Source organism: Vigna umbellata, chromosome 2, assembly GCF_029865625.1.
Source record: "Vigna umbellata cultivar VRB3 chromosome 2, Vumbellata_1.0, whole genome shotgun sequence".
Classification (NCBI taxonomy): Eukaryota; Viridiplantae; Streptophyta; class Magnoliopsida; order Fabales; family Fabaceae; genus Vigna; species Vigna umbellata.
The window spans coordinates 51537212-51564402 of record NC_142166.1 but is presented as its reverse complement, the minus strand read 5'-3'; the positions used below and the strand labels follow the sequence as shown (position 1 = coordinate 51564402).

At 33.2% G+C, this 27191-nt stretch overlaps 4 protein-coding genes across 7 annotated transcripts; 2 read left to right on the top strand and 2 right to left on the bottom strand.

Annotated features, from left to right (window-relative positions):
• The first annotated feature begins 445 nt into the window (after nt 1–445).
• LOC124845210 (Zn-dependent exopeptidases superfamily protein) lies at nt 446–5757 on the top strand. Its single transcript, XM_047322279.2, has 11 exons — nt 446–750; nt 1438–1495; nt 1587–1697; nt 1940–2077; nt 2681–2750; nt 2830–2885; nt 3134–3259; nt 4357–4496; nt 4879–4951; nt 5046–5120; nt 5235–5757. The coding sequence occupies exons 1-11, from the start codon at nt 596–598 to the stop codon at nt 5541–5543; spliced, it is 1311 nt and encodes a 436-aa protein (XP_047178235.1). The 5' UTR covers nt 446–595; the 3' UTR covers nt 5544–5757.
• A 734-nt stretch (nt 5758–6491) lies between these two features.
• On the bottom strand, nt 6492–10265 carry LOC124845208 (Pentatricopeptide repeat (PPR-like) superfamily protein). 2 transcript variants are annotated; one of them, XR_015784465.1, is made up of 5 exons: nt 8459–10264; nt 7800–7952; nt 7614–7685; nt 7038–7222; nt 6492–6755 (listed from the first exon to the last, which is right to left on the bottom strand). XR_015784465.1 is itself a non-coding variant. In XM_088107425.1 (4 exons), exons 1-4 carry the CDS (start codon nt 10187–10189, stop codon nt 7112–7114), a joined length of 2067 nt encoding a protein of 688 aa, XP_087963551.1. In that variant the 5' UTR covers nt 10190–10265; the 3' UTR covers nt 6797–7111. The 2 variants fall into 2 exon arrangements, 1 of the variants encoding a protein (XP_087963551.1); XM_088107425.1 differs by lacking the exon at nt 6492–6755 and having other exon boundaries at nt 6797–7222; nt 8459–10265.
• Nucleotides 10266–11281: 1016 nt separating this feature from the next.
• LOC124845209 (pre-rRNA-processing TSR1-like protein) lies at nt 11282–18151 on the top strand. Its single transcript, XM_088107424.1, has 21 exons — nt 11282–11478; nt 11556–11632; nt 11716–11793; nt 11879–12010; nt 12559–12609; nt 12695–12835; nt 12953–13075; nt 13183–13260; nt 13646–13735; nt 13804–13926; nt 14543–14626; nt 14743–14841; nt 14972–15160; nt 15290–15365; nt 15657–15760; nt 15844–16103; nt 16237–16323; nt 16410–16640; nt 16871–16949; nt 17071–17134; nt 17723–18151. Exons 1-21 carry the CDS (start codon nt 11388–11390, stop codon nt 17836–17838), a joined length of 2373 nt encoding a protein of 790 aa, XP_087963550.1. The 5' UTR covers nt 11282–11387; the 3' UTR covers nt 17839–18151.
• A 1443-nt stretch (nt 18152–19594) lies between these two features.
• On the bottom strand, nt 19595–24177 carry LOC148204278 (uncharacterized). Of its 3 annotated transcripts, none has more exons than XM_088107422.1 (7): nt 23824–24155; nt 23392–23481; nt 23185–23265; nt 22531–22665; nt 21434–21652; nt 20982–21074; nt 19595–20047 (listed from the first exon to the last, which is right to left on the bottom strand). In XM_088107422.1, the coding sequence occupies exons 1-7, from the start codon at nt 24076–24078 to the stop codon at nt 19886–19888; spliced, it is 1035 nt and encodes a 344-aa protein (XP_087963548.1). In that variant the 5' UTR covers nt 24079–24155; the 3' UTR covers nt 19595–19885. The 3 variants fall into 3 exon arrangements, 1 of the variants encoding a protein (XP_087963548.1); XR_015784464.1 differs by lacking the exons at nt 19595–20047; nt 20982–21074 and adding exons at nt 21737–21964; nt 22056–22334 and having other exon boundaries at nt 21517–21652; nt 23824–24177; XR_015784463.1 differs by lacking the exons at nt 19595–20047; nt 20982–21074 and adding an exon at nt 21737–22334 and having other exon boundaries at nt 21517–21652; nt 23824–24177.
• Between the last annotated feature and the right edge of the window lie 3014 nt (nt 24178–27191).

Here is a 27191-nt window from a genome sequence, read left to right as displayed (position 1 = left end):
TCCTTATCACACGAGTTTCCTTGTGTAACCTTTCTTCTTCTAAATATATTAATTAATAGTTTTGTTTACAAAACTATTAATGAGAATACGACATAGTCTTTACAAACTCTATATTAAAACTAATGTTTTTTTATATCTCTCTTTGCCAAGTTAATTAATTTTTTATAATTTTTTTTTATTTATTTAATCTACAAATGATCTTTAAAGTTAAAATGTCATACAAATTATTAAAATATATCCTCATTATTAGGGTAACTCCACTACATCTTTCTCACATTTTCCCATTCCTTTGGCACAATAATACATAAATTATTCATTTTGCTGTTCAAATGGCACCATTCTTATAAAATACAAATATATAAATGAATGTGTGAGGTGACCTACCAACGATCGATCGAGACCGTTGAACATGGAAAAAAGTGAAGAAAGAAGATAATTTTATGGTGTGGAAATAATGTAATCCCTTGGTGGCAGCGACACACACTAGAGAAAGATGATAAGTTAATTATTAATTAATAACATATATATCAAATCAAACAATACATTACCATGAAAAAACTGAAATGAAATTTAATTTCTTGTTCTGGATCTTGCCATGGCTCTTTCAGTTTTTCTTCTGCTCTCAATTAGCATCTGCTACCTCGTTTTTTTACAAGATCTTCTTCTCTCTGTGAACGCCTCTAACGCTCAATCTCACAATCTCACTCAAAATTCAGTCACGCCAATCAACTACGATCTCTACCGTTCCAGGTTACTCATCGCGATGCCACCATCCGATCTACTTTTTTTCAGCATCCATATGTTCGAACCGAGTCTGTTTTTAATTTTGTAATTGAATTTGGAATTCGCCATCTGATTTTTTTTTGTTGCTTGTTTTCTTTACGTAGTGTAGATCACGTTTTATTCACCGTTAAAATTAGGTTAGCATTTTGTTGAATGAATCTGAAGGACGCTTTCCAGTTTGGAAGTTTCCTTGTTTGGCAGCGTTCCTTATTGCACTTGTCTTATTGAGTGTTTGGTGAGGAATTGACAAATTATATTCGAGCAGAACTAGTTCCGAAGAAAATTGATTTTGCAAATCGTGTATTACTCTCAATGCAAATTAATAGAAAAATTCAATATAAGGTTTTTGATCCAAAGCAAAAGTTACCTGAAGTTACTTCAACTCAATCAAGTTTAGACTCAAAATTGATTCCTTAAAGTGGAATCTAACATGCGAATATTGGTTTTGATTCATGTTAACTGATACTTTTAGGTGATTTTAGATGATCTAGCGTCAATCTGAACATGTAGTTACTTTCTCAATTATTATGCTCTTGTTGTGCTAATGAATTGCTGTTTGCTGGTGAAGCAATGCTTTTGAAGCTATTTGGCCAGCTCATTTGATTTTATGAAATTGTTTATTTGTTTGCTGAACCCTTTTGTGGGATTCTGCAGTCGCAATTTGATGGGGGAGATCAGGGCTTTGGTCCGCCGTCACCCGGATAAGCTCACTGTGGGTCATTTATGGTGTATCTAGAGTGCCTATTGCGTGTGTCTCAGTTCTCTAGGATGAATAATTTATTATATTTGATGTTTCTAAATAGATGGAGAACCTTAAAGCTGCAAACAAAGGCTATGGTGCTCAGATTACCGTGGTTACTTATGGCAAAGAAAAGGAAGAGAAAGATAAGAGGTCAAAGCTTCGGATTTTACTTGTAAGTTTTCTACATTCATTTGTCTTAATGATAAAACTTTAATATTGTAAACAATTGTACGCAAGACGTTAGATTCTTCTTCAGTCGTTGAAAGCCTAAATAAAAGGGAGGAAATTATGGTAATAATGATATAATTATGACTGGACGTTCATATGGGAGAAAGCTATAATTTGGCATGTAGTGGATAGTTATCTCAAATTGGTTATTCTGGTGTTTTTGACAGATGATTCCTTGTCTTCCAGAGTTTTGGGCAGCATGGAAGGGAGCTGATTACCACAGAACTTGCTTTAAGGATTTTGTCAATCTTAAGTGAAGAAAAACTTCTACCCGGCATGGACCAAGCTTCCTTAAACAGCGTACTTGATAAGCTTGTCATAAAGGTTAGTCGAAATTTCTACCTTAAGTATTCGGACGGTAATTGTGAAATCCATCATTCCATCTGGAACTCGATTTTGATTATCGTATGCTAGTAAAGTTTCTGAGCACTTCATGAAGTATCCCGGTCGTTTCACACTTTAAATTATCCAGGCTTACTGCGTTACATTTCAAAATTTCACTTTCTGTTAGGCATAATCATTATAATTTTTTAGGTATCTTCCATTCATATTTTGAAGTTTTACACTAAGAACCCGTTATTTGCCGATCAAAGAAGTAGAAGTTCATTTATGTTTGTTTACAATTATTTTTTTTTATCAGCAAAAACACGTTTGTTTACATTATAAAATCTGTTTTTTAAAAGAAGTTTATTTTTATAAAAAGTTATTCAAAGTACTTTTTGATTTTAATCATATCTTATATTCTTTTTTGTAAAGTTGAAACAAATGCAAGAAAAACTTTTAACAGTGCTTCTTTAGGAAATTTACAATATCTTTATTTATATCTTGAAGCTAGTTTATGAGAGAGATTCAGATGGGAATGTATATGTATTCGTGTAAAAGGAGAGATGTAGTATATATATAATGCTTACACCTATTTATTTTCAGGTGGTTCCAATGGAAAACCCGAATGGCCGCAAAGTCGTTGAAGGTGGAGATCTCTGTGAGAGAAGAAATGGTATTTTCTCCTTTATAACCTTGTGTATAATAATTGACTCGCTTTGAAAAAGCCTTAGTTTATGCTATGAAATGTGCAGGAAGGGGAGTGGATCTCAATCGAAATTGGAGTGTAGATTGGGGCAAAAAGGAGAAGGTTCGTTTTGCGTCTTCAATATCTTAGTTCATTATATACAATATTGTTAATGGTTCTTTTCTTGTCTCCATTAGTAGATAGATAGGTTGTAGTATTGATATTGCATGCTGTGGCACTAAGAGGGGCTCTTTGTGGTTGTCTGCCTGCCAATCTATGCACTGATCTTTTTCTTTTCCAGAAATGTGTCAAATGTTTAATACTTTTGAAGCGTCCATTTTTTTTCATTTTTATTATTCTCAAATCCATAGGATTATGATCCATATGAGGAGAATCCTGGAGTTGCTCCATTCAGCGAGCCTGAAAGTCAAATTATGCGGAAACTTGCTATATCTTTTGAACCACATCTATGGGTAAATGTGCACTCCGGAATGGAGGTAAGTTTAGTTCATTTTTCCTGTCTCTAAGAACAAAATTATTGTTCTCTTTGATTTCTTATCCGTATATGTGCTTTTAATTCAGAACCTGAATTATATAACTGAACTGTTGACCATAATTCATACGTGCTCCGATCTATTCTATTGGTGTTTTGCATCAATTTCTTTATAGCCTTATAGCTTACACGCCACTATGCTTTTTTTCAACCTCATGTTCATTACAATCGTATCTTTCTAATGCTTGAGTTTTTCAAGAATTAACCAATTTGAGCTAACATGAAAAAGTGGCTTTCTAGATGCACAAAGCATGTCTATAAGGACAACTGAAATCCCTTTGACTAGACAGTGGTTCCAGCTTTATTTTTTATTGTCTCACTCACAATACAAGTCTCTGCATATGCGAAGGGAAGACAGTGTACAATTGTCCTCTCCCATGCCTTTGTAAAGAGAGGAACCTTTACCACTGGATTGTTCTAGTTTTTTTTTTCTCACTCCCCATGCAAGCTTCAAATTTGATCCTTCATCTAGGGAATCACGTGCACCAGTACTCTTGTACCATTCCTCTTCTTTAGCAAATTATTTTCTTGAAAACCTAGTTCTCATTTTTTGAAGCATAAACAGGAATCAAGGTTAAGATCAAGGATCCATGGATATTTGTGATATTTTTATACAGCCAAAAGTCGTGGTGGAAAGTCTTGATATTCTCTTTTGCCTAACTTGATTATAGACAGCCCATCAAGATGCTTCAATTAAAAGCCTTTTTAGGATTGTTATGTAAAAATGAACAATTAAAACATGAAAACAAGGTTTGTTATAACAAAATAACATATGATACTGACCAAACAACTAAAACTCCCAATAGAGAAAAAATATAAAAGATTCTATGTATTATTTACCAAAAGATTGAGTTTGTAATGATAACCAAACATCATTAACTTATGTTACAAAACAAATATTTAAAAAATGCGGACACACACATAACAACATCTCTTTCCGCTAGTTAATAGTAGTTTGGTTTACACGTTAAGGAGCCCTTCATATATCACTTCATATGACATTTTTCACGATCTTTCTTCCTCCCTTCCCTCTATCTGTAGGCTCTTTTTATGCCATACGATCATAAAAACACAACACTAGATGGGTTGCCATTGAAACGGATGAAATCGTTTCTTGAAGAAGTAAACCATCATCATTGCCAAGAGCGCTGCATGATTGGGTCTGGAGGCGGTTCAGTCGGGTCAGTTGATTTTTATCTGAATTTGATTAGGATTAATGAAAATTTTTGGAAGGTCAATTGTTTGTATTTTATGTATCTGTTTTCTTCTGTTAAGTATCTTTGTTGGAAAAAAAAGTGTACTGCTGTGTCCAGAATTGATTCTGTAGGGATAGTTGATTTGTGGTAGAAGCTATTTTCTTCTATCGTCTGTCCCTGGTTCATAGGTGATGCCCATTTTGGGGTATTTTATGAACAGAGGAGAAAATTGACCATAGCAGTTTTAAAAATTTAAATTATAAATTTCGAAACTACAAAGTACACAATATGTACTTGCGGGTGTTGAGGTCGTCAAATGTCATCTATACTACATTCCTTCCTTAAAGTTTTGAACTTGATTATCCAGGTATTTTGCACACGGGACAGCAACTGATTTCATGTATGACGTTGTAGGGGTACCCATGGCTTTCACCTTTGAGGTTTGTCTGCCGAACTTCTTCCTTTTTTTTCTGTTGGACGTTTAACCTTTGAGATTAGGCGTTGTCCTTATTGTCTTATTGTATTGACTGGCAGATATATGGAGATGGAACAGCTTCATCAAAGGACTGTTTCAAAATGTTCAATCCCACCGACCCTGCTGCCTACAATGTATGTTACTTTGTCTAAAAGCAATGATCACTCTATTCCTTCGAAGTGTTTTCTGTTCCTTTATCGAAAAAGTGGGACACTAATGATTCTAATATTTTATATTGTCATTTTCAGAGAGTTCTCAGTGACTGGTCTGCGACATTCTTTACAATTTTCAAATTGGTGCCGCTCCAGATTGGTGAAAAAGCGCCTATTTTGAAACTGGAAAAGTTGGTATCTATAGATGAATATCTAGACGGGTATTTGATGGAGAGAAGAAATAGATATGGAAAGAAGATGGAGGTGCTTGAGCTTGGAATGCAAGAAATAAGAACATATTTTAGGTTATTTTTATTATCTTCAGTGTTATTGTTGTTCATGTTCTGCTCTAGAATTTCAAAAAGCAAGTGTAGTAGACCATTGGTTTCTTCTATTCCCCTCTAAAATTAGGTCATAGGTTAAATTGTATATCCAATTTTGAGAAAAAAAATTGTAAGTTAAATTGTTGTCTGTAATACTATGTAATGCGAGCCTTTACTTTCAGGCTGTATAATCTAATTCTTTAATGCGTCCAACTCATGGACTAATGAGTTTTGTTGTACACGAATGTAAAAGGGTGCGTTTTACTTGAATGTGAATCTTTTATCTTATGACTCAATGGCACACTTTATTACTTAACTAATGTCATTTTACAATCATCGAAGGTTTTATTTATTTTTTTAATTCTTATCTAAATTTTACAACTTTTACATATTTTACCTGTCTTTAAAATTTCTAAGAGACGTTATAGAAAGTTGAAAAAAAGATTCAACTTGTTTTGTTTCCAAGTTTTTTTTTAAACAAATAACTATTCTATTATCAATTTAATAGATTACTAAAATATACAAAAAAATGATAAGTTTGATGATAAAGTTCATGTGAAAAGAACTTAAATAGTGACACTTTCAACGTGAATGGGGTTACAAACACACGGGTAGTGTATTTGGTAAACTGTTGCAATAGACCGCAAATGCGTAAACGATTGGAAATATTTGTTTAACAGTTTTATTCTCAGTAATGTGGGAAACTTAATTTGCATTGTATACCCAAACATGCTAGGAGTAAAATTCGATTGACACGTAAATTAAATATATAGTATTTATTCATCCAAATTCCCATGAAGAAATTGCACGAGTCAGTATTTTTCTGTTTACTAGTTGCTTTTGAAAAAACAATCTAATTTTCCCTTTTCCATGTTCGGTCTTGGAAAGTAGACAAAATACATTCAACGTGGAACAATCGATAAAACAAACATTCTGTCAATCCTCTGAAGTAATCATGGCAATGCTAATGACATGCGTACCTACCTACTCACTCTTCCCATTTTCTTATCTTAAATTACACGAACTCACATTTATAAACAAAATATGCATTTTAACATATAACTTGTTACTTACATCAACGTATGATACATAAATCCCAACGATTGATATACATTCGTACAGCATTACCTAAGTCATTAATTTCTTTGCGCTCCACCCCGTGATTTCCGAACTTCATTTCTCTTTCAGGCACTATTGGAGCGTACATATTCACAATGATACTGCCCAATCACACCTGCTGTGAAGAGTTAATGCTAGTCTAGAACAGAACTCGTGATTTTATTGTTACATTAACCTGAAAGATTAAAATATTCATCACAATTTGAGCTTTCCAAGTAAACGTAGCAAAACAAATATAACAGACTCATTGTTCAAATGTATCAACATATACAACCACCACTCAGGCACTAATACGAGCCAATTTCAGACCAATTTTATACACAATGCCAACCAATTTCACGGTTTAGCACCAAATCCACAAGGCAGTTACTAAGAAATTATTAATTTCAAAATCAAAATTGAAGTCCCGCCGCGTCATGCAAATTTAAGCCAAGTCTGCTAGTTAGCTTGCACTAACCTTAAGAATTATAACCAAGGTGAGGAAATTTGATTTTGTTTTGTCTTTATGAAAGAATGTGCTTGATAATTTAACTATGATTTCAGTGTCTGCTTCATATATCTAAGTGCAGACCGCAGCATTGCTCTAGCTTTTCTATCAGGAGCGCAGCCAGATGTGACCATTTCTTCATATACGCCTGGAACCTGAAACCCAAATTATGCAGCAGAGTTTGAGCGAGAATTAAGTCACAAATAAACTAATAAACGAGCTACGATATTCTCTCCAAAGTTGCTATTATTTTTCTCCATCACATTATCATCAATGTTAGGGAGGGATAATGTGGAACGTAATGCAACTTAATCTCCCAAAAACATGGCAAAACAACCAAAAGCCAAGTCAATTTATATGTTGAAATCATGTTATTTACATCGATTTATTAATTCATCAAGTATAGGGTCTGCGAACCAACACAGAAGAGGGGAACTACAGTAAAATGACACACTTGGAACGTACTATGTGCAAAAAAATATCTATGATAATTGCCTTTGAAGAACAAGGACAACAAACTTATGTGATAATGCTAATATTACGTACCTTTTGGAACTTTTCACAACGAATCAGAGCTTTCATAAGAGTGGTATAAGTAACCACATCAGGTTCAATGTTCTGCCGTTAATATGAACAAATAAATCAGTACTTGACCAAAGACACAAGTCAAATACCATATAAAAGGGTATAGCCATACATAATGGAAGAAAAAAAAATGACAGAAAAGCATACGTTTTCTTTCATGTATTGCAGGACAGCAAAGGCTTCAGCATCCCTTCTATCTTCACCGAATGCATTAATTAATGAATTGAGAGCTAAAAGACTGGGTGTCAGACCCTCAGTTGTCATCAACCTGAATGAGTTTACTGCTAGTTCAGACAAACCCTGCAAAATTTTAGCCAAATATTTACCAAACATATCGTGCCCTTTCAGCCTGCTCTCTTTTCCCACATTAGTGCATTATGCTTTTCAATGGAAGAAGAATAAATAACCACTGAATTTCAGAACAGAAAAAATACAATTGATGACTGTCGGCACCTCAATTTAACATCAGTTTTTTTCGAAAAAGAAACAAAAAACTATCAATGCAAAGTTACCAGGTACAAAAGAAATTTGAGGTTTCATGGTTTCAATTGAGTTATTTGACACAATACAAAACAGCAAGCCGGTATGAGACAAATGAAGTTTTAGACTTCACTCAACGAAAATTTAGCCAAATGAAAGAATAATATTCATGTCAAAGCTAGTAAGGTGCAGAAAGTTAAACTTAAATCAGTTCATAAACTAACACAATCAGTATATTGGCGCATACACTGCAGACCAGCAACGATTAGATTAGCAAGCATTGAACTACTTGCAATGAGACAGACTCCGAGGAACAAGGTACATACCTTTTGTGCATAGGCATTGATTAGAGCATTATACATGGCTGAAGTAGGCTTGAACCCCGTGGATTTCAAAACCTCCAAGCACTCGATCGCATCACTAAATCTCCCTGACTTTCCATACACATCAACCAGAGTTGTATAAGTTATTGAATTGGGTAGCAATCCCTGACACTGCATCTTGCTCAAAAACTCACTCACTTGCTCCCACCTCTGCTGCTCTCCCATACAGTTAATCATAATATTATAAGTAGTTATGCAAGGCGAGAATCCCCTCCGTTGCATTTCCTGGAACAATTCCTCAGCCTTATCATGGCGCCCGGACTTACAATGACAATCGATCAACGTGTTCCAAGTAACGGTATCCGGCTGAATCCCCTCCAACAACATCCTCTCAAACGTTGCCATTGCATGATCAAGACAGTTATACTTCCCAAACGTATCAATCATCACATTGTAAAAATGCCTATCAGGCTTCACACCACAGCTCTTCATATCCTTCAGAACTTGAAAAGATTTCTGCCACTGCCCTTTGTCGCGATAACCCGCCAAAATTCTACTATAAACAAACGAATTGGGCTGCACATTGCTGGCTTCCATCTCCTTCAACACAATCCTGGCACTCTCCCACCTCCCAGCTTGTGCATAAGCGTCAACCAACAAACTATATGTTTGCTCATCAGGCATAACCCCAGCTTTCTCCATTTCAGAGACCACAAACTCTGCATCCTTAAGGGAACCCGTTTTCACGTAACCTTTAAGCAAAGCATTGTAAGCTCTAGTTCTTGGTTCCAACCCGTTCTCTCTAATCTCCTCAAACAACGCTTCAGCCTCTTGCGTCCTTCCCGAATTCCCAAGCGCCAAGATAACAGCAGCAAGCGTCGAGGGTTTAGGGTTCAATCCGTTGCTCTGAGCCATGGCCAGAAAACGCAAGGCCCGTGTTGGATCACCCGCTTTCGAGAACCCTAAAATGATGTCGTTCATCAGGTGACCGTCCATTTCGATTTTGTCGCTCTCAATCTCCGAGTAGAGCTTCTGCAGAAAAGGAGAGTCCACGCGGTTGGAGCGCGTAAGATACTGAATGATGGAGCTGTAATTCACGAAGTCCGGTTGGTAACCGTCTCGCCGCATTTTGGACATCAGGTTGAGGGCCTTGTCGATGTCACCGTTTCGCGCGCACGCGCCGATGAGGGCGTTGTAGGTGAGGGGAGTGAGAGTTTGGCGTTGGGAGAGTAAGAAAGCTTCGTAGAGTTTTTCGGTGCGGCCAAGGGCGTTGATTAGGATGGAGTAGAGGAGCTCGTAGGAGAAGCAGAGGTTGTGTTTCTGCAGCCATGAAACGACGCCGTATGCGAGGTTGATGGAGGACGGGGAAGCGCAGAGGGATTTGAGGAGCGCGTGCCAGAGTGGTGCAGGGACGGCGCGGTAGGACTCGGCGAGTTGGAACTCGGTTGAGTCCAGGGACGTTGGAGGTGCCGAGTCGGAGCCCGAGTTGGGGTCCGAGTTGGAGAGGAAGTGGAGGAGGGGAGTGAAGTCGTAGCGGCGGTTGTGGAAGGAGAGGACGTCGTCGGGGCCTTCTTCTACGATTACTGGTTTCGGGGGGGAAAATGTTACGGAGTTCGCGGCGGAGTGCGGCGGCGGGAGGGCATGGTGGTGGTGGTGGTGGTAGCGGTGGGTGGATAAGTGGGTGACGTGGAGGGAAGGGAATGGGTTGGTTAGTTGTGGTGGGAAAACCAACATGTTGTCATGAAGGTTGCTGCTCTCAAGGCCGAAGCTTCTTTATCACCAAAGTTGCATTGCACAGAAATTGGAACTTTTTTTTTATCAACCAAACACACGTCAAAGATAAGGTAAGGTCCTTAAATAAAAATAATTTTTCTCAAATTCACTCTTAATTTCCTCTCACCTACGAATCTATTCAAACAGACCACTGTAAAAAAATACTTTTAAATCTTTCAAATTCAAATTTACTCAAACAATCAACAACAAAAAAAATTTATCTTTAAATCTTTTCAGATTCCAATCAATCATTCCCAAATTTATCCTTTAAATTCCAATCAATCATTCCCAAATTTATCAAGAAGATCAAAGTGTAAAAGAAGTTTAACCTTCCTTTTATCCGATGCAAAATAATAATAACAAAAAAATCAGTATAACAATGTAAATGATTATTATGTTATCAACAACATAATTTTATAACTTTAATTATCTTAAATTTTATTTTTAATATTACTTTTTAGTGTCTAATCGTTATAATTGATTAAAAAGGTTTATATTAAGAGTGGATAAAAAGTTATTTTTTTTACAATTACCCTTTTTAAAATAAATATTGTGTTTTTTATTGATTAATAATGTATTTTTTTTGTATATTAATAGTTACAATTAAATCTACTTCTCAAAAATAAATAAAAAAATGTGAATTATTATTATAAAATTAAACTATAAATTAATAAATGAAATTAAATATATATTTTTAAAATAATTTTTCTATTCAATCAATATGATTTAACTGACATGTTATGTTTTGAATTTATGAAAAACAAAATAAAAATACTTTAAATATGAATAGTTTTCAAACCAAACATTAGTACGAGAACTTACTTTTTTGTGAAAATACTTCAAACTCATTAGAAAATAAAAATTTACATTAATTTTTAAAATTACTATAAAAAAATCATAGTTGTAATTATTATTAGTAGATTCATAGTTATTAATTATTAAAAATTAATCAGCAATCAAATAGGGAAAATAGTTTTAACTGTATGACTATAATGGGCTTATGGTCCGAACCGGGTTTATATAAGTAATTTCATGTCGCTTACATATATTTTGTTTGTTAAACCCTCCGCGGCTTATTTGCTTAGGAAATAGGGTTTTGCTTGCAACTGGGATCGACAAGACGACGCAGCGGTGAAAGCTACCGGTGCGTTCGACCACAATGGGAGGGTCCAGAGTTCAAGTCAATAAGGCTCACAAGTCCCGTTTCTCATCCAAGTCTTCTCGCAATCTTCATAAAACTTCTGACAAGGGTTAGTATTTCATAGCCGTGCCGTTGATTTCTTTTGCCTCTTTCTTATTGTTTGCTTTTTTCTGTTGGATTTTTCAGACAGACTTGCAATCTCAAAAGCAGAGCGCAATGTTGGCAAAGGCGCTCGTGCAGCTCGAATTCAGAGAAGTAAAATGGTATTTGTCACTGTTTCTTTGTTCCCACTGTTTCTTGTGCGTTGCGTTGTCGTTTCCAGAGTATCTGATTAGGAAATTTACAGATACGTGATCAGAAAAGGGCTGCGGTCTTGAAAGAGAAAAGAGAACTCAGTGGGTCGAGAAGTCCTCCTCGAGTCATAGTGAGTGAATCATGTTTTATTTTTATTGGTCAGAATCGGACTTTTGTTTCTTGGATACTGATTGTTTATCTTTTGTTCCTCGCAGGTTCTCTTTGCCCTCTGTGCTTCTTTGGATTTAGAATCACTCGCTGATGATCTCTTGTCATTATTATCTAAAGATACGTGTGTGGTGCTGCCAGGAACCGTTGCATCTTCTGAATATAGAACAAGAATAACGGTATATTAGATGCTGCATTTTTTTCTCCTGAGCACAGGACAAGAATTAATGAATATGTTTACAAATGTTTATACAGAGTAACGATATGTTTACACTGGTGCAGCACATAACATTCTTGCAGCTGCTGAATTACCACCATCCGTTATCTTGAATGTTTGTATCAAATCTTTCGAAAACTGAAATAAAAGACGAATATAATCTGGTGGTCCTTATTTTCATATGCTTCAGTGGTTCTTATATGGGAGTACACTGCTGCTGCTTTGGCATGTGTCTTTGCAAGCACTTAGTGATGAATTTTAATGAAAACTTATATAGATACAAAATGGATTGAATTAGCGGTAGAAATAGAAAACTTCGCATTTTTTCTTTTACGAAGATCAACGTTTTTTCATTGTAGTATGTTGGATATAGACCTGTACCTGGTTAATTCGAAAATAAGCACAAGATTTTAAATTTATGCATGTATGGAATAGATATTTGATGATTCTTTCTGTCTAAAGCCAAAGCAAAAGGATTTTATAACAGTGACTAAATGTTTTACATTTCAGGTATTGAAAGCACCACATGGTGATCTACTATCATGCATGGAAATGGCTAAGGTATCATAGTTTGTATGTGCTTTACATTATTTTAAGTTTAAAAGGTGCTGAAATGTTGATTAGCATTGGGCACTTTATGTTGTAGGTTGCTGATCTAATGGTTTTTGTGGCCTCGGCAAAGTCTTTGTATGAAGAAACTGATTCCAACTACGTTGACTCATTTGGAAGTCAATGCCTTTCTGTATTTAGATCTCTTGGTTTACCCGGCACTGCTGTGTTTATCCGTGTATGTTATAATGGATCCTATTGTTTTCAACTCGGGAACTAATTCACAAGTTCCTATCATTTCGCTGACAAATTGATTTTTAGATATTTATGATGAAATTCCATTTGATGCTTTCAGGATTTACCTTCTGATCTTAAACAAAGGAATGAACTGAAGAAGACATGCACATCTAGTCTTTCCTCGGAATTTCCTGAGGATTGTAAATTTTATCCGGCTGATACAAAGGATGACCTACATAAGGTTATTTCACTCATTGTTAGCTGACAATGCTGATAGTACCTTTTCCATCAAATGTACTCCCAGTATGATGGTCTAAGCTTACACTTTTCCATTCTTTAATAATGCAGTTCTTGTGGCTCTTTAAAGAACAAAGGCTTAAAGTTCCTCATTGGAGAACTCAACGCTCATACCTTTTGGCTCAAAAGGTTTGAATTTATGCTGATAGAACTTCTGTGTTTGTTTCTGATCACAATCCTTGGGAGAATTACACCATTAAATATAGCTGTTGTAGTTGGAGAGGCTATGGCCTTAAAACCCCACACTACGTTCCTAAGATTGTCATTCAATAAAATGTAACCATTTACCCAGGCCAAATGCATACCGAGAGTAATGGTGTAGTTTGATCATGTTTGTAATCCTGTGGCATTAAACAAACCTGATGTTGTTTTTTTTGGACAATAAGTTGGTGAGAAATTTACAGTCACTTTTTTTCTAGAGCCATTACTGTAATTTGATCTAGATGTTGATTGATGCTATTGATTTACCTATTTATTGACATTAATCATGGTTGCCACCCACTGTAAATTACAGGTTGGTGCAGTATACGAGGGCAACTCAGGAAAATGCACCTTGCTTCTCACTGGTTACCTTCGTTCTCGTAGTCTCTCAGTCAATCAGCTGGTAACTGTCAAGTTTGCAGTTTTTCTATTGTAGTTGCAGTATTTAGTTGTCTTAAAATTTTTTGCCAGGTTCATGTTTCAGGTGCAGGAGATTTCCAATTGTCTAAAATTGAACTATTAAAAGATCCTTGTCCTTTGAATTCAAGGAAAAATCAAGACCTAATGGATGCAGATGAAGTGAATGATACGGAGGTATGTACTTTGGCAGTTTTACCCGTGGTCTTCCATACAAAACCAGAGCATTCATGGAATTGATAAAGGAATATAATTGTCAAAAATGTCAACATAATTGTGATTGAATTGGAGTTCACACACGTTTCATATGATAAGTAGATTTAGAGGTCAATGCTTTGTCTATAGAAATGATTCACAATAGATCATAATAGCGTGTGATCACCATGAATCTCTCCTAGTGGCAAAAGGTTTGGTTGTTTAGTTTGTACTGATACATTAAGCTACTGTTTTCCCATATTTGAGATAGATATAAATCAAAAACGCATGTTGAATTTTGATAATGTTGCTGTCTATTTCCCTAGGATATATGGCAGTCCCACAACCAATATGCGATAGGGATTACCTTTGATATTCAGTACTCAAATATACAGTGTTGGTCCATCTCAAAATAAGCACATCCCTCCCCTTTTGAATTGAATATTTGAAATTTTAACATGGGCTTTTTAGGAAGCCCTAGTATATTGTCATCTTCCAATTTTTTGAACCCTTTAAACTCTTGCATTCTTTAACCATTTATTTATTTGTATTTACGTTTATTTTCGTGCCTTTCAATTTTTTCTCTATCATATTTCAGGTCATTGGCTCTCTTGTGCCTGATCCTCTTAACCATGAAGCTTTAGTTGTTGAGAATATACCTGATCCTCTTGCTGGAGAGCAGGTAGATAATGAAATCCTACCTCTTTCATTATTCATTTGTTTCTTGAGCTTCTGTATGCTTCAGTCTTTACTTAACACCTTTTAATGAATGGGTACGGCATCTTTCCTTGTTACTAGACATGGCCGACTGAGGCTGAAATGGCAAAGGCTGATGAAGATCAAAAGAAAAGGAAGATAAAGAAGAGGAGTCTACCCCATGGCACTTCAGAGTATCAGGTCTGAAATTTTCTTCTGAGTATTTATTGTTTCTCTTTATATTTTATATTTTTTTGGTGCTTACAAAATATTCAGTTTCAAAAAAGAAATGATATATATATGGCTTTTATTTTGATGTTCAATTTTTTAGGCTGCATGGATAGTTGATTCTGATGAGTCAGATTTTGATGATGAAAATGATGACGGTATGGTGTTGGATGAAGGGGAAGATGGATTACCTGGTAAAGAGACAAATAAATATTCAGAATTTGATGGTGATGACGTTTCTCTTAGACTTGGAGACTCTGAGGAAGAAACTGACAATGATTCAGTGATGATGGTGAGCTTGTATACAACACATTAGTTAAATGTGGTTGTAATTGGAAGTCTGTGGCCCCCCTCCCCTCATTGATATTGATAGATTTTAATCTATATCATCAATGCATGATTTTTTCGCGTTGTATTACAGGAAGTGGATAACTTAACCAGAGAGAAAATACAAGATGAACTCAAGGAACTTAAAGAAGCACATGCAGCAGATGAAGGTGCATTTCTTTTCGTTTTCAATTCTTATTAGCATTCAATTGTCACATTCGCTGATTAAAGAAAACCAATTGTCATATTTGCTTCTTTTGAAGACAACTCGAATTTTTGGTATGCCTGCATCTAAAGTTTATCTAAATTAGGTTGTGTAATTTCTATTTTATTGTTCCTATGAATTGTATTTCATTGAGAAGTTTGCTAGAGATGACAATATGGATAATTTGGTGGTATTAGTGATTTATTCTACTATTTCTAACTGTATTGTTTTTCATTTATTTGTTGTCTTTTTCCAGAGTTTCCAGATGAAGTGGATACACCATTGGATGCTCCTGCTAGGAAGCGGTTTGCAAAATATAGGGGGCTCAAGTCTTTTAGGACTTCTTCATGGGATCCTAAAGTATGTGTCTTTGGAGGTCCTGTATAGTAAGTCAATATCTCTAACCTCCCAAAACAACAATCTGACATTTCTAATATTATCAGGAATCTCTACCTCAAGATTATTCCAAAATTTTCGAATTTGATAATTTTAAAAGAACACAAAAACATGTTCTTGCAAAAGCTCTAGAATTGGATCAAGAAAATTGCAAGCACTGTATTCCAGTTGGCTCATATGCTAGGCTGCAAATCAAGGATGTGCCCAGTGCTGTTGCTTCAAAGTTGTGTTTGCTTTCAAAGAGAATGCCAGTTACAACATGTGGCCTGTTGAAACACGAGTCCAAAGTATCTGTCCTTCATTTCAGGTATTTTTGCACTGTATCATTTTACTATTTTATTATTTTCAATGTCTGTTTGCTTAAATGGCCTTATTACTAGCTGTGGTTGATTTTGAACATTCAAAAGATTTCATGAACTGAAGTGACTTGTGCTGTGTAGTGTGAAGAAACATGAAACATATGATGCACCCATCAAGTCCAAGGAAGAGTTAATTTTTCATGTTGGCTTTAGGCAATTTGTTGGCAGGTATGGTCTTCAATTTAAAGGATTTTTTGGTATATAGTAGATCTCTTCAGGGTGAAAAAATATTGAGAGTTGCGACTTTTTTGCAGGCCAGTTTTCTCTAGTGAGTTCATAAATACTGACAAGAACAAGATGGAGAGGTTTCTCCATGCTGGGCGTTTTTCAGTGGCTTCAATATATGCTCCAATTTCTTTTCCTCCTCTTCCTTCAATAATCCTTAAGATATCCGGAGAGAATGCTGCACCTGTAGTGGCTGCTGTTGGCTCACTGAAAACTGTTGATCCAGATAGGATAATCCTTAAACGAGTTATTTTGACAGGGTATGGATAAATATATATATATATATATATACACACACACACATATGTGTTGTCTTGGCCCACCTTATGGAAACCTTGCATGTTGCCTGTATTGATTCTATTGTTTTTGTTTACATCTTTGCATTTTTTATTCTAGTTAAGAAATTTCAGGGTTGTATTATGATCTTTTTTGAAAATTGAAGATTGAGTTCTTGTTTTCTTATTGAGATTTTAAACATTTTGTGGTGCAGTTACCCCCAAAGAGTGTCGAAACGCAAAGCTTCTGTGAGACACATGTTTTATAATCCAGAGGATGTTAAATGGTTTAAGGTGAAAATAACCCAGCATCCGGATTCTTTGAATTTTAGTTGGACAGTAATGAGGTGTACTCCCTCAAAACTGGTCTCCATTGTTTCCCTAATTAGTTTTTTAATATTGTTGGTGATTGCAGCCTGTTGAGCTTTATACCAAACGTGGCCTCCGTGGGCGAATTAAAGAACCAGTTGGTACCCATGGTATGTTGGTTATGCTAGAAACATTTACCATCAATCTTACTGTTAGCACTCTGACTGTTAATTATTTGATGGGGAGAATATAGATTATTTGTTACCTGGTCAAAGATGTTCCTGTGAACTCCATGATTCTCATAGTAGTCTATGTTTTGAATTGCTTTCTGCCATTTTCTTCGGAAAAACTCTTTATTCCTTGATAGGGTTATGATATGCGACCAACGTGAATTTATCCTGTCTGGTAATAAATATTGATAGCATTCTTATCTTTGAAAGAGTAATCTATCAGCACAGCTGTTGTAAAGGCAATCGCATCTATTTTTTCAGAGTACTAGTAGTTATGATGTGAAGGTTTTTAATGTCGAATACGGTTTCATGTACATGTACATCTAGTTTGTAATTACATACCCCGGGTTGGGAGGTGTTGAGGATTGATTAAGGGTAATTTGACTGAACTAAGATAGAGTTATATATTCTGGTACATTATAGGTTTCCGGTTGGTGATTGTATTTTCATTTCATAGTCTGCTTGTTATCGATCAGTAATATATTTGGGTTATGATAGTTTAATGACATTGGATCAATTGTTTCGCAGGAACAATGAAATGCCTTCTCAACGGGGTTCTTGAACAGCGTGATACTGTATGTATGAATTTATTCAAACGTGCATACCCTAAGTGGCCAACCCATTATTTTCCTCTGTCTGAATGATGGGACGGCCGTTGAATTCTGTTTCCGCCGCTCAAGGAATTCAGAAGTGTATATTGATTGGGAATGAAGCTTTGGTTCAGATTGGACTTCCTCGTATGGGGGATGCAGTTTTGCGACTATTACTGCCAGTGAGTGAGTGATACGACGTTTGTAATTTTTTGTATTTGCATGCAAAAACGCTGAGATGTAAGTTATTCACATAATATCGGTTAAAGGCTGATTGCCTAAATTTGTTAATTATTTTAGTCTTGTACTTTATTGTTTCATTTTGTGGGCGAAGCGTCCTGCACATATTATTGACACACTTATATTATATCTGTTGCTGGATTTTAAAAGGTAAAATCGACTAATAATCCTCTTGCTCTTAAAATTTCTCGTCATAACTGCTTGAAATGTTTTCTTAATTTTTTTGTATGAACTTTAAATCCTTGTGTGATATCAATTTATATTCGTTCTTTTGTATGATAGTTTTGTCGTCTTCTGGTAATTAAATCTTTTTATGATTATTTGTTTGTATTTAGTGTAAATATAATGGTTTTTTTATTATTATTTGAGTGGCAATACGTTTTCTTTTGATTTAGTTATCAATCAATATACATACCATGTATCATTTCTTAGTGTTGTGTAATTATTTCTTTTGATTTATTCTTATATATGGTTTATGTACTACGATATACTTTGAAGTTATTATCTCGTGATGTGAATATATTTATATCTCTATATAAATATTAAAATGATATAAAATGTCAAACATATATGTGCACATGTACGAACAATTTTCACCTGCATTTTAGATAAATTAAAAGAAATATATATTTTTTAAACCTTAAAAAATACATAAATGACTACGAAAAAAAATATAAGTACGCCATAAATAAATCTCTATAAATGATTAGGTTCTGTTTCTTGAGCAGACTTTGTTAATACCCTCGTTGAAGCGAGCCCCTTAGTTTACCAAATATCTATCTATTTACTTTTGTTTAGGAGACGACATCTTTTATTTAGTTTATTTATTGTATGAAATAATTTGTATATTTTCTTCAATAATATTTATTGTATAATATTGTTTAATATAGGATGAAGAAACATAAGTACAAACCAATATATGAAATTTCTTGTACAAATTTTCGTACAAAATAACTGAGTCAAAATATCAGATTAATTCAAAAAACATTCCATTGAAACTCGAATTAAAAGCAGAAAATATAAGTAGGGTTTGATTGGCTGAAATTTCATCAAGATTATAACTCCAACCTTCACCTGTCCAAACTGTTAAAGCTATCGTAGTAGAAACTAGGCCAATATTTAAAGACACATCTTTTCGATTCCATGATGCTTTCGGAATGAAAATTACAGTGAAATTATTGGCAAAAGAAATTTTTTCAACTATAGTAGGCATTACATAAACAGTATAAAAATTGACTATTAGATTTTAGTTCTTCACATTAATCAGCTCTTCATAATCAACAAAATTTAAATATAATAAAACTAAAGATCACATTTAAAAATATAACATCAATATATATATATATATATATGAACTAGAAATTAAAAGAATAACAAGATTAAAATATGAAATTAGAAAATATAACAATTTAAAATAAATCTAGGAAGAATAACTCAGCTCACTGCACCGTACATAACAAAAAGAATATATGTTGATGCATTCTGGCGAAGAATATGGAAACGCTGAAAAGGGGACCAAGTTCACTGCTGCCTTTATAAAGAATCACCAGGGTTCAGACAGTCAAAGAAGTAACATAAAAATAGAGGCATAGCACATTTTCAGGGAAATCAACCCTGATATCGTTGTCAGATGATTGCAAATAAGAGTTTTCATAGTATCCAGAGAAAAAATGTTATCCATCAGATATATTAAATAATCTATCAGGAGACCAATCATTCAAAGACCGCTGAAAAATGCAGACTTCTCTTTTAGGTCGTGGCCATTCATTCAGCCAATCAACCAAAAAAGTGCAAAATCTAAATAGGCCACTTAGAACTTGTGGACATTAGTACTTCAATGACCTAGTTTATTCAAGATTGTTTAAACATTTTCACCTGGTGGCAATTCAGCCAGCTTTGGAGAAGTGCCAAGTACTCTTTCCATATCAAAACGAACTTCAATATTGCGAATGCTGTACCCAACCACCATCAACCAATAAAGCAGTTTAGCTAGTTCAGCTGCACTGGTCTCCGTCACGCTAGTCTGAAAAATCATAATTAAAACAACTAATTCAAAAGTCTTGAATGATATTGTTCACAGTAATAAGCATAGAGAAGGTTATTCACTCTGTCACAATACTCAGACAGAACTTAAATCAATTTGAAAAATTCTAGTTTTTGGTTGCCTCAGTTTATACAAACAAAACCACCACCAATTTAGGTGACAAAATTATTATTCAAAAATAGGGAAATTTTGCCTCCATGCAACTTGTTCAGACAGTTAAAGAGCACATTTCAAGTTCAATCATTCAAGTCATAACTCAAAAAAGGCAAAGAAACTATTATTTGAAGTAATAGACAATATATCATCACCACAACAAGGATTACGGAAGTATTTATCAAATACTAGGACTTCAATTTAATATGTATCCTAAAAATAAATTAATCACACAAAAACAAAAGCATTCAATATTGACCCAGATAATAATGGTGGGTAGAGTGATAGGGATAGGCAAAAATGCATGATTCGAACTCAACTATTGTAAAACTAAACTGAACTTTAAAAAGTGATTTGACTGAACTAAATTGAGTTGTATAATGATTTAAAGGAATTGAACTTAACTACATCATGGTTTAACTAAATTTAACTAATCTAAATTGCTTAAACCATATGAATAGTTTGAATTATTATAATAAACATCCTATTTTGAAGCTTATTTTCCAATATTTTAAGTTAAAATTCAGTTTAGTTCAAGCAGTTTTATTTAAGAGCAATTCAATTTAAATAAGCAAATTAATAGAACAATTATTTTTTCTTTATACAATTCAAATCAGTTCAATTTTTCGAACAGACATAAATACAGTTACTGTAATCTGAAAATGTTAGACCATTTTGAAAGATGCCAAAAGAACAAAATTTACATTAATGATGAATATAAAATGAAAACAAAGGAGATCAAAATAATGCAGAAATAAACCTTCATTTGGCTAGGATCTGAAACAGCCAGCAGTCGCTTTATAAATGTATTCATAGCAAACACTACATCCTCACCAGCACTGCTAGTCAACTCCTACAAAATGAAATGAAGGGTTATTAAGGCAAAAAGTTGACTGCAGAGAATCAAAGATACTTATTTTGGTTAAGTTTAATAATCTGCATGGGAATGTCAAAAGATACAGAAGCAAATATCACAATCAGTAAGTAAATCTACAGCAGTGGAAGCGAGTTTATAATTGAGATGAATATATCAACATCAAACCAATACCTAGTTATGAAAAAAAATGCAATACCAGACTGTTCAATACTGATTAAGTATAAATTCTAAATAAAAAGTACAGTACAGCTCAACATGTGAAAACTTATACTTAGCAGACAGCACAAAACAGCTGGATGAACGAGTTATATTGACCAATGAAAAGTTGAGTTAACCTTCAAATTTCGAGGCTCGAGAGATTTTAGGTATTCTAATAGTTCATTTTGTGCATTGCTAGATTGTCTTCCAACTTGACGATTCAGCTCCTCAATCTCCGCTTCAAGTAATTCAATGTACTTTTTAGCATCTATTTTCTCAGCCCCAGAAACATTATTCCACCGAATAACTTCACCTGAAACATTTTTTTGTGTGCCAGGGGCATAATCTGACACATCCTGCAATGTTTTAAGAGCATAAATTAAAGAAAGTACAAACTAAATTATTATTCGAATTTGCTTAGTGCAATAATAATGTGGTACCTAAAGGAAACACTATGGCCATTTAGTAATCAAAGCAACTAGTGCTTTCACACAAGCCAATAATTCAGTCATGGTTTTTCCTTCAGGAATTGTACTATGTAATTCAGTGTGCAGTTGATTTGCTTTAACTTGCATATGTGCATCAAAATGCTCATGCAGTTTCCTCCAAAGCTCCCAACAAAGAACGCAACCAATGATTTGCATGAGCATACTACTTGTTAAAGTAGACTGAAGTCACAAGAAGAGTAATTTATAATGTTGTTCCCAGGTTAGATATGAAGGATTAACAGATCCAGATTTGGTCATGCAAGATAATGACCTTTTATCACAAGTTGAATTCGTTCTCTCCAAAGCAGAAAATTATCTTAATTGAGTTTCTCTGCAATGGAATGAGAAGAGTGACTGGTGAGAGTGAAGGAACCACTGAAGCAGAAAAAGAGTGTGGCAGAGGGATGAAGAAGAATCCACCATGACCAAAGAACCAAGATGTTATGCTCTTGAAACCATATTGAATATACAGAGGAAGAGAGAAACAAGAAGAAGAAACTATTATATTCTCCTTCACCCAATAACAAGCTTTTCTTCTACTAGTCAACACCTGGTTAAATTAAAGAAGCCATTTTTCATTTGTGTAAGCTGGACTGGAGTCTAAATAGGAAAGACTAATAAGGATAGGAAATGAATCTTCTGTCCACCAAATTGAATATGTGACATCCTTTCACTTATCCAAGCATTTAATTATTTTTTGAATCAGATACAGAATGCTAAAAGAGAAGAAAGAGAAACAGTATTACCTTTTTATCTTGCACATCTGGCAGGGCAGCAACTTGTTCCAAACTTTCTTGCAACTCCAAACGGTATTGTGCATTCCTGAACATGTATCCAGTCATTATGACACTGTACATGAGCTGTGCAAGATTTTCAGCTACCTAATAAATAGCCAAATGATTCCACAGAAACACGTAAGATCACGCAAAAAAGAAGAAGAACTGCAATTCAATCCAGCCGCATGGCTCAACATTTCTCTGCCAATTTAACCATTTTGTGGTTAAAACATGTTATTCTTCCAAGACCAGAATATTTTCAATTAATTCATTCAGGCAATTTCTCTTTGGGCAAGAATTTATAAAAAGCTTTGAGATTGGGACTAACAACACAAATAGTAAATATTAACAAACAAAGGAAATAAAAATGGCAACAAAGGTAAAATAAGTACACTTTCAATTTTAATATGTGACATGAAATAAATGGGGATAATCATTGCAGAAACAGATTTCAGGGACAAATAAACCAAACAAAGTAAGGTATCCCCTCTAAACAACGTTTCATCAAAGAAACCTACAAGTTGACTATCCATCCAAATACAAACATCATAGCTTGCAATATTGCTCACTAAAAATGATAGTTAAATTTAAGCAAGAGGAGAAAAAAAAATCATTGCATCTTACAGTGGTAATTGTTACAGCAAAAAATTGAGGGGGCAGTGTTCCAATCATATTTGTCACTGTTTGGCGCATTGCATCCACAACCTAATCACCAAAATAAATTTCACCACACTAAGAGGACATGGCAAGGAAAAAAAAAAAAGCAGCCATCTTTCCGCTGCAATCAATCAAAAGTCCTATAAACTGTTCATAAACAAGACATCCTCATACCTGTTGAGGCGCTCTTTTCACAAACAATTCCATAAATTCTGGCTGCACGTTCTTGACATATTCCAGTAAAATTTCTCTCCTGCTCTTTGACTGGTGAACTCAAAACATTAAATCACTCCTTGGATAACTTACCAGACAGAAGTAGATACTTATTCACAGAAAAAAATTATTTTGACAGCAGATCCTATTTTAATTTCATATCCATCAAAATAGTCACTCGGGCCAGGGCATATAATGCTGAAGAAACTTGAGATTCCATGGGAGAGTTTAAAGATTATAAATATTCATTCACTGATCCAGGATCACACTAACCTATTGTAAGAGGTTTTCATTCACAATTAATAAAATACTTTTTTCTGTTAAAATGATAAAATATACCAATAAAAGTATAACTTTTATTAATAGAAAATGAAGAAGAAGGAGAAGCAGTACCAAAGTGCCATTAGGGGGTTTGGAATCGCCAGCACTTGAAGGTTTAGAAGCGTCGTTGTTGGAGGAATCATAAGCTTCAACTTTCAGACCAAACCTTCCTCTGTGCTTTGAATTTCTGGAAAAGCTAATTGATGAGAGAGAACGAGATGAGAAGGAGGCGAGAGAAATTGAAGAGGAGGAAGTAGAAGTTGAAGAAGAAGAAGAAGAAGAAATAAATTGAGGTACGAAAAAGGGTTTCACAGTGAAGGAATACATGATTAAAGGTTAAATAATCTGTTTCTGGTTTCACAAAGAGAAAGGTTTCATATTGCAACTGTGGAGTCCCATTCTTCTGCTTCATAATTCTCAGGGATGAGGCTCACACGTGATTTTCCACCTGACACGTACCAATAATACTAAAACTAATGACAATTTTTTTATCAGTTTAATCTCAATATGTTTAATTATATTAATTTCGTTCAAAAATATTTTTTATTTAATTTGTCAAATCTATGGGAATATGAATAAAGAAATATCATAACAATAGGATCTTAATTCTTTATTTCAACATTTAAAGCAATATATATATATATATATATATAACTTATATGAAGATAACCCAACAAGCAACTTCAAACCTAGTAAATGTTACATTCCCCTAGTTTTAGTGCAACCATGGTCTACATGAATTCTACAGCTGGTACAATAAATGATAAGTTGCCATGAACGGCAAGTAAAATGAAAAAAATTAATATATGTGGATCCTCTTTTTGAAATCTAAGATTAGTATATTCAACGGATAAAATCCTCATCATCTTAGAAAAATATTACAATAATAATTTTGTTTTAATGTTTCATATTTTTGTTGTACTCCATAAATTTATCATCGATAAAAACAAGTTTAAAAAGTCAAATAAACACAATATTTAATAAATATATCAAAGTTAAATTTTCTATAAATAAGAAAATATAAAAATAAATTATTGTTTAGATTACAGAAATATTATAATAATTAATCATCATATTTTAATAATACTATTTTTGTTTTTTCATTTCAATAGCATTAGATACATTGGAAGAACTTTCGTCTTCCACTTTTTCTATATTTATCATGTTTGTTGTTGTAATGTGCATGTAATTGAATAGTTGGAGATGGTGAATTTAAAATAAACATATAATTAGTTAAAAATATTTTAATGTCCTCAAAAAATTCATGTTTTCAATTAGAAGTACATGCTTCTATATTTTCAAACAAGACATGATTCCCACATTTGTTAATAATTTAAAAATCAATTTCAAATACAATCAAAAGAATTAATACAGGGATTTAAGTATGAAGTAAATAAACAATAAGATAAAATAAAATAAAGGATAATTGACTTACTTAGGAATAATGATTTTTTTAAGTGTAGATTAGTCCAATCAATATTATTGACTTGTACGTGTTGTAGATTATGTGGGATGGACTAATTAATTAAAATACTTAAAGCTTTTCACAATTTTTCTAATCCCATGTCCTACATTATTATTCATATTGGTTTCTCAAAAATAACTATATGACTAATTACTTTTGAATTTTCATTTCATATGGTGTTATTAATCACAATAAAAACAATTTTAATTCTGCCTACAATTTAACTTTATTAATAAAAATAACCATATCATTTTCACATTAGTTCTTCAATAAATAATGGTATAACTTGAATGGAAAAAATTGGTTAAAAGTTAACTTCAAAAGTTTATTACCACAACAAGCACTTACATCTTGTTTTTAATGCTTAAAGGTTTCATAACCACAAAGCTTCATCAATTTAAGTTCAATGTAATATTGTAGTCTTATTATTATATGTGTATCTAACAATCCATTTACTATTCAGAGTATTTAAATCAATTTAGTTTACATTATTCTATCCTTAGTTATTAAACCTCTAAATATATCTGGTAATATCAATAATAAACTAAATAACATGATAATAGTCATTTTTACAATGTAATAATTTACATACAAAATAATGTCAGTATCAAAACATACTTTAAGACACTTTTCCTTTAACACATTATTTCTCATTTTTTTAATTATAAAAGTATGTTAAATAAATATAAATGTATCAACTTATCATTATCAGTAAAATTTTTATTCACCTTAATGTTGAAAAGACGTTAGTATTTTTTATGTTCAAAAAAGTTTTTACACTTATTTGATATTACTCTTTGATTTATACACTTTCATTCATCATCTTTTTTTTTTTCTCTCTACAAAATACAAATCAGTTCACTTTATTACAATCATTTAATCTTTTAATAGATTGTCAAATGATAATTATTGGTATTGTACAATCTTTTTCCAATGTTAAGAAGGTAAAGGTCAATATATAATTTTTATAAAAAATATTTATTTATTTATTTTATATATAGGAATTCGTGGTTACCTTCTTCTGTCCTTTTTTTTTCTTTTATCTCCAAATTAATTTATTTCAATAAATATATTTGACTTAAAGTATCATGAACTTATAATTAAATTCGGTTAACAAATGTTTTATGAAAATATGATCTATATAAATAATTATTAGACCTAATCAAGTAATTTTCTTTTAAACAGACTTATATAATATGTATAAAAAAATATTTTTTCAAAATTGTTAGACATAGTTACAAATTGTTTAGAAACAAATAAATGAAGACTTATAAATTGTTTGGAAACAATGAAATGGTGGGAAGGAAAAATATGATAGAGTAGAGAGAACCATGAAATGTATGATTTTTAAAATATGGAAACCATGAAAATCTTCATATTTTCTTAAGGAATAAATAATACTCACAACTTAACATAAATGATCACATTACCTGTATAGTCTACTCTTTATTATAAACATGTTCTATAATTGATAATGGTTGTCTTTAATTTCTTATATGATAGAAATAACAATAAACAAAAATAATATTAATAATAAAAATAAACAACAACGTTAATAAAAATGCTATTAAGAGTATAAAATAATATAAACAATATATATTTTATTTAAAATCAAATATTCTTAAAAAAATTCAATTGTATTTAGTTTTTTCTATTTTTAACCATGAAATTGTCATTTTTCTCCTTTTATTTTATCGACCTGTGTTCTTCTTAATATCTCTCTATTCCCTTCATTTGAAAGAATAAAAGTGGACGAATAAAGTAGAAATGTCTTTATTACGTAAATTGCTTAAATAAATTAAAATTGAACGAAGTTTGATGAAAATGTAAGTCTATTCTCATTAAAACATTCCTTTTGTTCAAAGTTAGGAATATAAATTGAATCAATCTTTTTCTTTATTCTAAAAAATCAAAATAACAAAACATTCTTTATCCCTATTAGTTGAATTCGAATAAAAAGTACTGTCATCCTCTT

Excerpts from the sequence above, each read along its gene's own strand:
- LOC124845210 (XM_047322279.2), top strand. The coding sequence starts at position 596 with ATGGCTCTTTCAGTTTTTCTTCTGCTCTCAATTAGCATCTGCTACCTC. Across the intron at positions 1,698-1,939 it reads CAAAGCTTCGGATTTTACTT|AGTTTTGGGCAGCATGGAAG; the intron begins GTAAGTTTTCTA and ends CTTGTCTTCCAG. Across the intron at positions 2,078-2,680 it reads TTGATAAGCTTGTCATAAAG|GTGGTTCCAATGGAAAACCC; the intron begins GTTAGTCGAAAT and ends ATTTATTTTCAG.
- LOC124845208 (XM_088107425.1), bottom strand. The coding sequence starts at position 10,189 with ATGTTGGTTTTCCCACCACAACTAACCAACCCATTCCCTTCCCTCCAC. Across the intron at positions 7,686-7,799 it reads TGCAATACATGAAAGAAAAC|AACATTGAACCTGATGTGGT; the intron begins GTATGCTTTTCT and ends TATTAACGGCAG. Across the intron at positions 7,223-7,613 it reads GTTGTGAAAAGTTCCAAAAG|GTTCCAGGCGTATATGAAGA; the intron begins GTACGTAATATT and ends TTTGGGTTTCAG.
- LOC124845209 (XM_088107424.1), top strand. The coding sequence starts at position 11,388 with ATGGGAGGGTCCAGAGTTCAAGTCAATAAGGCTCACAAGTCCCGTTTC. Across the intron at positions 11,794-11,878 it reads GAAGTCCTCCTCGAGTCATA|GTTCTCTTTGCCCTCTGTGC; the intron begins GTGAGTGAATCA and ends TGTTCCTCGCAG. Across the intron at positions 13,076-13,182 it reads CAAAGGATGACCTACATAAG|TTCTTGTGGCTCTTTAAAGA; the intron begins GTTATTTCACTC and ends TTAATAATGCAG.
- LOC148204278 (XM_088107422.1), bottom strand. The coding sequence starts at position 24,078 with ATGTATTCCTTCACTGTGAAACCCTTTTTCGTACCTCAATTTATTTCT. Across the intron at positions 21,075-21,433 it reads TCGAGCCTCGAAATTTGAAG|GAGTTGACTAGCAGTGCTGG; the intron begins GTTAACTCAACT and ends TTCATTTTGTAG. Across the intron at positions 20,048-20,981 it reads CAGATCCTAGCCAAATGAAG|ACTAGCGTGACGGAGACCAG; the intron begins GTTTATTTCTGC and ends ATGATTTTTCAG.